Below are 10074 nucleotides of genomic sequence, written 5' to 3' on the forward strand. Positions count from 1 at the left end.
TTATGCTATATGCATATATTAGGATAAATGAGTATACAATTGAGGTTCTTGTAATAGCTGATTGGCCATAACTAGTCTGCTTGTTTTTTAAATACAGAATAGTATACTTGCCTGAGGAGAAGGTCTAAGAAAAGAAGATTGAAAACAATAGAGATTTATAGATGTTGTAGTGGCACACAGTAGACACCTCATGTAAAGTAGCCTTGAGTGCTATCATTTTGCATATATCTACCACCCAGGTTGGTGAGCAGAAGATAAGGGACTATAGATATGTGTTCTATACCCTAAAATAGAAGATGATGTTGGGAATTTTTTATAAATTTTAGATATTCTTTGTAGTCACATCTTAAAATCTTGCTGTAGACTTGGAAGGATACCTGTGACCACCATGATACTTTTCAACTTCGTAAGTCAAGAAACCAAAGAAAGAATTCTATACCCCTTTTATTCTTAGCAGTCAAATTTTAAGGTACACAGAGAGAATATCTGAGTGTGATGTAAATGTGTGTGTTTGTGTGTGTGTGTGTGTGTGTGTGTGTATGAATTGACTTGTATGTGAAGAGCTTCAAATCGTCTGAAATAGGAATGAAGCAAGAAGAATTAAAGCCAATCTCCGCATAAGAACACACCTCTTAATCCCAGGTTACCCTGGACTCCATTTTGCAACCTTCCCTTTTTTTTTAATTGAGAAGGGGGGACACAGACTCCCACATGTGTCCCAACTGGGATCCACTCAGAAACCCCCATATGAGGCCTATGTTCAAATCAACTGAGCTATCAGTGCCCAGGGCCAATGCTTGCTCAAGCCAGTCAAGCCACTGACTGTGGGAGGGGAACAGACAGCAAAGGGGAAGACGGAAAGAAGGGTGAAAGAAGAAGATGGTCGCTTCTACTGTGTGTCCTGACTGGGGATCAAACCAGGGGTATCCACACACGGGTCCTACACTCTATCCACTGAACAAAACCAGCCAGGGGGCATCCTTCTTAATTGGACAGTTGTGATTAAGTTAAATGTGCTACTATCTAGAAGAAAGTACAAGTTTGCCTGCTTCCTCAGAGGGATAGAGGGATCTAAGATGTATGAATGAAGTGTAAGTTTCTAAATTGACTTAAATGGTACATGTAAACTATGAAACAATACAATAGCAATAATGAAGCCACTCTGGAAACAGGTAAATTCCAGCAAGTTTTATAAGACCTCTCTAGCTGAAATAACCTTAAAACAGAGGAAAAACAAGTTTAATGACTGATATATATTTGAAATGTGCAGGTTGGACAGCATTTGGACTTGGAATGAAACTGTAAGAGGTTACATTCATGGATAACCAACAAGATAAGGCTCTTATTGCCTCAGCCAATGGAGAAAACACTCTGATTAATGGGGTCAAAGAAAATGGTAAGGGAATTTAATTATAGTATATAATATCTCTCACAGTAGTCTTTGGTGTTATTATGGATTTTTAGTATCCACCATGTCTGGGCAGGTTAAGTCCCCAAACTACGGCCCACGGGCCGCATGCGGCCCCCTGAGGCCATTTATCCGGCCCCCACCACACTTCCGGAAGGGGCACCTTTTTCATTGGTGGTCAGTGAGAGGAGCATAGTTCCCATTGAAATACTGGTCAGTTTGTTGATTTAAATTTACTTGTTCTTTATTTTAAATATTGTATTTGTTCCCATTTTGTTTTTTTACTTTAAAATAAGATATGTGCAGTGTGCATAGGGATTTGTTCATAGGTTTTTTTTTATAGTCTGGCCCTCCAACGGTCTGAGGGACAGTGAACTGGCCCCCGTGTAAAAAGTTTGGGGACCCCTGTCCTAAACTTTATTCCACCAAATCTCTATCTGAACTAGAAGGGTCTCTAAGACATATCTAACCCAATCCCTTTCCTCTCCCAAATCATCTCTGTCAGATGATTACTTAAATTTCTCAAAATTCCTAGTGAATTAGAAATAAACTCTGATGTGAGACTTGAAACATGTATATTTGGAATGAGCTTCCAGAACAGAGGTCTCAATAATAAGACAGCCTCACAGCTCAGAACCATGAATATCCCATCTGAGTATTTTCTTATTCTGAAAGCCTTGACTTTCCAATTGATCAAGCAATCAATTCAATATTTCTTAATTTCTGGGGAAAGTCTCTGTCTGAAGAAAAAGGTGAACCTAAAGAAATAAAGTTTTTTGTTTTGTTTTGTATTTTTCCAAAGTTAGAAGCAGCGAGGCAGTCAGACTCCCGCATGCACCCAACTGGGATCCACCCAGCATGCCCACCAGGGGGTGATGCTCTACCCATCTGAGGCATTGCTCTGTTGTGGCCGGAGCCATTTTAGTGCCTGAGGCAGAGGCCACAGAGCCATCCTCGGCACCTGGACCAACTTTGCTCCAATGGAGCCTTGGCTGTGGGAAGGGAAGAGAGAGATAGAGAGGAAGGAGAGGTGGAAGGGTGGAGAAAGCAGATGGGCGCTTCTCCTGTGTGCCCTGACTGGGAATTGTACTCCAGACTTCCACACGCCGAGCTGACGCTCTACTGCTGAGTCAACCAGCCAGGGCAAAAAATAATACTTTTTTACTCACATGAATATTCAATATAAAATCAGAGTTGTTCTTGAACTTTGTAATTTCTTGTTCTTAAGGTAGAGAAACTGAGGCCTAGGTTATATAATAAGATCAAGTACCAGAAACTGACCAAGCAAAAGAGAGTTAATGAGTCTGGTCTAAGGCCTTTAACTTTATTCCTATCATTTTTTTTCCTTTTTTCTCTAGACTCAGAGAACCAGGATATGCCAATTAAGTCATTTGCAGCTCTAGAGGCTGCTGCATCTATCCAGCCTATACCAGTGGTTCAGAAAGAAACCCTGATGTATCCCAGAGGTCTCTTGCCTCTGCCCTCCAAGAAGCCCTGTATACAGAACCCTCCCTCTCCTTTGGGCCTGACTGAAGCACCTGCGCATGCTGCTAATAGTGCTTCTGTGAATGCCATCTCCCTTACATCTGGTGTTGGAAAAGGGCTGAACACATGGTCACTGCCCAATGAGTGTGAGAAAGCTTCATTCGCCATTATGGAGCCTTCAGGCATGTCAGCTCTGAATGGGGACTGCCTCATGCAACCAAGCCGAACTTGCTTGGGCTGCTTCATGGAATCCAAGGATGCAGTAGATCCTGAGCCAGGGATCAGTCTAAAAGTCGGTGATCTAAATAGGGAATATGACACCTGTGCAGTCTCTGATATAGGGATTCAGTGTATTAATGCTGGAGAAAACATAAAATATGGAGAGCAGCTGCTCTCGGATCAGCTCCTTGGCTTCCCCCTACACAAATCAAGGGCAGGAGATAGACGAGATGCTGAGAAACCTGACATTGACTTGGAGGATCCAGCTCAGAAAAGCTATTATGAGGCATTACTGTTAGATAAGTGCAACACAGAAGAGGCTTTGCTGGCAAATTCCAGTCAGGACTGGGGTTACTTTGAGACTTTCATTAGTGAGAGTAAGATTGAACTGCTTGACCTCTGTTCCAAGAATGAGCTGTCTGTCAACCTATTCTCTGAAGAGGATGTGGATAACTACATGTTTGATGATGATGAGTCAACATTGGGTAGTGATGTCTGCTCCCTGAAAATTCGATATGAGTCCTTCCAAGACAACGTTCGAGACAAGACCACCCTTCTGATGCAGGAGGATGCCCAATTCAACTTTTTCCCTAGTGTCTTTACTACCTGCCCCAAACGGGAGTCTAAGAGTGGGGCCCTGAAGCAGAGTAACGATCTTTCCCAATTCAAGGTCCCTGACGTGAGTATCATCTGGGGGGAAGAAGATAAAAATCTGGACAAGAAAAAAGGCAAAGAAGAAGGACAGGAAGACAAAGGTATAGAGAAAAAAGATGGAAAGGATAATGGAGAAAAGTCTGCCTTAAATAAACCATGCAGTGGGACTGAGGGAGGGCAATTTAAGAGTCCAAAACAGGGCCATCTTGCCAATTCCTTGGAGGCATCAGGGAATTTCAGTGATGACAGTTCCTTCATTGAGGCCTCTTATGATGCTATGAAGGAGATCAAAGATTGTAGCCGCTATATGGCTCGGGACAATAATTCTGGCAGCTCGTCCTCCCAGCAGAACTATGGGCTGCGAGCAAAGAGAAAAGTCAGGTACAGTGAAGATTATCTATATGATGTTGATTCATTAGAGGGTGAAAAAGTAAATGAGAGGAAAGAATGGCTTCCAGTTGGTTCCAAAGAGGAAGATGATGATGAATGGTGTCCCAAAAAAAGAAGAAAAGTAACCCGTAAAGAGCCCCCTGTTATTATAAAATACATTATCATCAATCGCTTTAAAGGTGAGAAGAACATGCTGGTGAAGTTGGGTAGGGTGGATGCTAGTGAGACAACAGTGAATTTGAGTGAGCTCCAGCTAAACAAATATGCCAAGCTGGCGCCCTTGAAGGACTTCTGGCAGAAGAAGAGGAAGCAAAGAAACAGCAGCACAGACTCCAACAAGATACACTTATGTGCAAAGCAAAGCTTTGAATCAGGTAGCTTTGAGGGGTCATTCCTGCCACCTGCTCGCAAACGAAAATCTAAACTTGGCAACAGGCACAGGATTCAAAGAATCCCATCCATGGAAACTTCAGCAAATGGTAAGCAAGTTTCATTCTGCAATGATCAGAGACAAGCTAATAGTCTTAAAGAAGATGGAAGCCTGAAAGGTACACTGAAACCAGCCCCTCTGGTTGCTCCTAGCTGTGCAAATGGATCACATTTAAATGACATCACAGGATCCGATTCAGTGAAATTCAAAGCCCAAGATGCAGAATTTAAGGGGCCAGAGAGGAAAGTACTGAACAAAATCAAATTTAAAAGTGAAGCCAGATTAAAATCTAAGAAAATGAAAGCTGGGCAAGAAAGCAAGCCAGTTGTTCAAATGAGCCTTCTTTTGGAAGACAGATCATCCAAGGCTGATTTAAACAGTGAAGGTATCCCTGGGACCTCAAACAGTTCCCATCTATCTGAATTTCATGAGGCAAAGGTTGCTAACAATTCTACCTTCCTACCAACAACCTGCTCTTCTGAAATGCCTCTATCATCTGCTAATGTTGCCACCAATATACCTGTTATCCCTGGAGGGTATCTGCAGACACTGTTAGATTCTTCTGACTTGTCAAATAATACTGGTGTCTCATACTTTACTCACCATCCTCCAGAGCAAAATGAAGACAGCCTCACTCAGACAGAAAAATCATTTGTACCTCTCCAGCCTGCCCAGGACTGTGTGCTTTCCTCACCCTCTGAGTCTGAGCTGCAGCAGTCATCCCAAAACTTCAAAATGGAATCAAGCAACTATGCAGATGTGTGGCCCAACAAGCCTACTTCTGGTACCCAAGAATTCATATCTGAAGTCTCAAGGGAGACAGCTGAAACCCAATCCAGTGGATTTGGAGTCTCCCGGGTAGTGTCCATGGAAAATAACCTCACAGCTGCGACATACAATCCAATTTGCCTCAATAGCAGTGGCAGTAGTTGCAACAAGGTCCCATATGCCTCTGTGCAAGACACCCATCTTCCATCTGATGACTCTTATCAATTATGTCACTTTAATAATGGAGATATCTGCTTTCCTTTCCAGCAAGGCCCAGTCAATATGGATAATGGTCGACTCTTTAGCTTTGATTCCATTACCCCACTCTCTGTCAATTCAAGCAATTATTGCTCCTTAAGCTTGAAATCTTGTGAAAAGGATGGTGATGATGATATCACTGATGACTTCCTGGCCCATTGCAGCCCTAAGCTGGTGATCCAGCAGAGCATTGATGAAATAACACCACTAAAGGAATCCACTGACCTCCTGGATATTTCCAACTTTACTCCTGACAAATTCCGCCACTCTTCCCTCTCAGAGATGTCCCCACCTGACACCCCCAGTATTTCCCCTCAAATTACCAGATGTGAGAGTATGAAGACTCTAGGAACACTGAAGGGGTTCCAAGAGGGTGTCCCAGGACCACTGGGCAATATGGAAAAGATCAAATGGGACTGCAGTGCCCTTTCACAGCAAGTCCAAGTGGAAGATGGATTTTCTTTAAATAACCATCAGTTTCAGTTCCATATGTTCAATGATGAGGATTCTGTCAGCCTACACCAAAAAAACCCTTGCTTATCATATAATGATCCATCTGGTCAAATGAATACCAACAACAAAATGTCGAAATCAAGAAAGAAAAGTTCCCCCAACAAGAGTGGGGCTATGAACCAAAGTTCTTCTCAGAAAAACACCAGGAAAAAATCTTCCAAAGTTACCAACAAAGGGATTGAAAAGCCAACTGGAAAAACCTTCCGCCAGGTCCCCAAGTCAACAAAGAAAGGGAAATACATGGCTGCAATCAATGGAGAGAAAGTGCAAATTGGCATCAGCCGTGGGGGAAGTCAAATCAACAGCATATCCTCCACAGGGAAGACACTGACCGAATGTATTCAATATGGTGGTCCTGGGGCCTCTATGAAGATGGCAAGTCAGAGGGGGCTTTCTGGAGATTGGGCTTTGGGGAAAGACAGCAGCCAAGGCTGGAGCGACATGACCATGGGTACCAACACCAACAGCCTCCTAGATGATGATCAGCGGGAATTTCAGGAGCCTTCTTATATCTTGTCCAACATTGCCTCTGGTATGGCAGATGTGCAGAGATTCATGATGGCTTCCATGGAGCCCCTTTGGGAACCCGTGCAGCACCGTGGGGACCCCAACATATTCTATTCCCCTGAGTCTAATAGTCTAAAATTAAAAACCCTCAAAATATTGGCTGGAACACCACAGGAATCTAAGAAAAAAGTCAACAGTGGGTCACCAGGAGCCACTAAGAATCACAGGTCCATCAAGGGTGTAAGTAAAAGCAATGGGAAAGCAGCAATAGGTGATCCTGGTCATGCAAACATGCCTGGTTATAATGAGGACTCTCGCTCTGCCTTTCTTGATAAAAAGTATAATAACCTGAGCACTTTAGGCACTAACGGACCAACACACAAAAAGTTATATCGTCACAAATCCAGCTCCAAGACCCTGAGAGATGAGAAGTGTAAGGGAAAGCATATGGAGCGAGAACAGGTCCACAAGGATGAAGCTGGAACAGCTTCTTTTGAAAAACTGAGGTAATACTGCACCAAAATGGCTGAGATGATGCACCCTTACCTTTCCTCCTCCTACCTACTAAGTCCACAGTCCGTCATTTCCCCCCTCTTGAAAGCAAAAGTTTGCATGAAAGAAACTGCCCAATTCCCTTCTTTTTCAGATTAAAAAGAAAAGAAAACACTGCATGAAAATCCTTATACCTTTAAGCCACCCAAAAGATTGGGACAATTTGATTGTGGCTTGGCTAGGTATAAGCTCTGACAAGGCTACATTTTCTGCTATTCAAGATTAGTTTTTATTTATCAAGAAAATAGAATTAAAATATGCTCTTCAGCGATTTGGGAAAGGGCAGGGTTTTGCAGAAAGAAAAATTCAACAACAGAATTAAGAAGTTATACAGACAAAAGTCAAAGATTATTTAAGTAAAAAGAACATAATTTGGAAAACAAAATCTCATCCTGCTGTAATTAGCAGTGCTTTCTAGGGCCCCCTGCTATTTGTATCTTTTTCTGCATCATACGATGTCTAGTATGATGTAAACAAATTTAGATTTTGTGATCCCTTTGTGGGGCATACACTAAAACTAACTAAGATGGCATAAATTGTTTGGTTTTTCTGCAGGGATTCCGACTACAATCTCCTAAAAGCAGAAACAGCATTTTGGGTTTTACCTGTATTTGAAGAAGAGGCTCGCATTTTCCAGAAAGACATTTGATGTTTGTATTTTATTTCTTTCAAAATATGCCTTGTGGTATGTATGTTAACATGTAAGTGCTTAAAGAAAAGACTTAAAGTGTGAGAATAAGTCTTTGGAAGCAAACTTTAATCTGATATTCTACGTAAAAGACTTTAAAAGTCACAAACTTGCACAAGTAGTTTATGCACTATTTACCCAAGGGGAAAAAAAGGAAAACATTGTGCCAAACTACAAACAAGTGACTCTATTGTATATATTTTTACTTCTATATCAACATTTGGTTGTGAGTATTTGGGGAGCTTGTCCCTGTTGATTTACTAGAAACATTCCAGTGGTTCTTGCTATTAACCACCGCCCTCCCCCACTTATGTGGATAGCACCTATAGATCACAGTGGAAAAAAATATGTCATGCTACACAATTTACCCAAACTTAAAGGATGCTGTTTGAGATGTGCCAAATTTCCTTACTTCATCTTACAAATTCACCCCACAGTTTAAAAATCATTAATGAATTTTTAAATATATATGTGCATACATACATTAGTTAAAAATTTTAAACTCTGTTGTCCTGTGTGAAAACATGAAGAATTAAACATGGCATGATAAAGGTTTGTTTGTTCCATTGTCCAACAGTTAAAATGTTGGAAAAGTCTGGAAGTCACAACGGCTAAGTCCATCAGGGACCCAGGTATATACATTTACAGAACCTTTTACAAGGAAACAAAAGAGCTGCTTTAAAGTTTGTTTTCTAAAAGCAAAATCTGTAGCTGAAAATTATTTAAAGTGCAAAGTTATATTGCTGATACTTTATATCTCAGTTTTATATATTTTATAATAGTCTGGGATAAATTATAAAATAGCTATAAAATCAACACTAATGATAAATGAAGTACATAGATTGCTTTTATTTGAGTAGTTTCCTACATGTTTTATTCCAGTTTTGTCAAAAGTGCACTCATATCACAGCTTTAGTTGTTCTCTAAGTGTTTAATCTTGCAATGCCAATGTCACTTAAAGAAAATGTTAATGCATCCCAGTATAACTCTTATGAGTTACATACATTTACATATATATATATACATATATATATGTATATATATATATATATCAGCTAAACTGAGTAGTTTGTGGTAATTACTAATTTGGGCCATATATACTTAGTCTGAGGATGACTAGTATTTGATGCCACACACTAAACTTAAATTTCAGTTTTTATACATATTTTTGAAATCACATTTTTTATTCAGTCCTATCCCCCCTTCTTAAATTTCATAGCTCCAACATCCCTCACTATTAGCTTTTTCTTCCCCTTGATTTACCACTTTCCTTCTAACATTTGATCTATTTTCCTTGCACAGTTGAAGACCTTTGTGTCTGATGACTGATGCATTATGGCACAGATGAGATGATGGATGTGAAAGCGCTTTGTAGATCGTAAAGTGCTATACAGATATAGGGGATTAATATTATTAATGTTGTTGATTGTTGTTGTTGTTAACATTACTATTCTTACTAATATTGTTACTAACCTATTAACTTTTGAATATATAAGCTGTGAGTGGGAGGGTAGAGAATAAGTGGGTGGGGGAAAAGGGGATTTTAAAAAACAGGAAGATGTTTCAAAAAGAAGATTTAAGCAAAATATGAATCTACCTAGTTATTGCCACCTAAATATATTCACAAACAGAGAAGAAACATTTGAAATTAGTCAGAGAGAAATGGAAGGAAGCCTGTCACATATATTAGTATACACACTTCCCAGTTCATGATTCCTTTCATCTGCTCTATTTCTTATAACTAGGCTATAAAATGAACAAGCCTGTGTTCTTGATGGTGTGATTGTGTGCGTCTGTAGGGATGGGTGGGCGAGGAGCATTTTTTTAAACTGCTTCAGGTCTGTTTCTAGGCTTTGATGCTCTGTGTGTGATGACTCCTGGAAAATTACTTACTCAAAAGGCACCAGATGCAACATGTCTCTTGCTCTACAGCTGCCATCCAGAAGGGAAAATAATCAAATTGGAACACTTTCTTCTATTTCACCTCTTTGATAGCTAGCTGTTTGCACTAAATTCTATGGCTGGTTCCTAGGAGCTGGTATTTGTTTTTGTTTGTTTGTTTGTTTGTTTGTTTGTTTTTCTATTTTGCAGCTGAATTTTGGTTTGGAATCACCAACTCTGCCTATATTGTGATCCCCAAGACTTCAGACTTCAAAGTCACCTGCTAGCAATTAAAAGAAGAAATGAATAAAATGTTCCATG

General features: G+C 40.4%; 1 protein-coding gene across 2 annotated transcripts in view; it reads left to right on the forward strand.

Moving 5' to 3' along the window:
* The window catches only part of NEXMIF (neurite extension and migration factor), a 40319-nt gene extending 30996 nt beyond the window's left edge, over positions 1 to 9323 (forward strand). Inside the window, exons 2-4 of one of the 2 annotated variants that reach the window (XM_066357279.1) lie at positions 1271 to 1396; positions 2767 to 7138; positions 7740 to 9323. In XM_066357279.1, the coding sequence (XP_066213376.1) occupies positions 1318 to 1396; positions 2767 to 7138; positions 7740 to 7833 (4545 nt within the window). In that variant the 5' untranslated portion in view covers positions 1271 to 1317 and the 3' untranslated portion in view covers positions 7834 to 9323. The remainder of the gene's footprint in view (positions 1 to 1270; positions 1397 to 2766; positions 7139 to 7739) is intronic. The other variant, XM_066357281.1, reaches the window with a different exon arrangement.
* Positions 9324 to 10074: the final 751 nt, after the last annotated feature.

Source organism: Saccopteryx leptura, chromosome X, assembly GCF_036850995.1.
Source record: "Saccopteryx leptura isolate mSacLep1 chromosome X, mSacLep1_pri_phased_curated, whole genome shotgun sequence".
Lineage (NCBI taxonomy): Eukaryota > Metazoa > Chordata > Mammalia > Chiroptera > Emballonuridae > Saccopteryx > Saccopteryx leptura.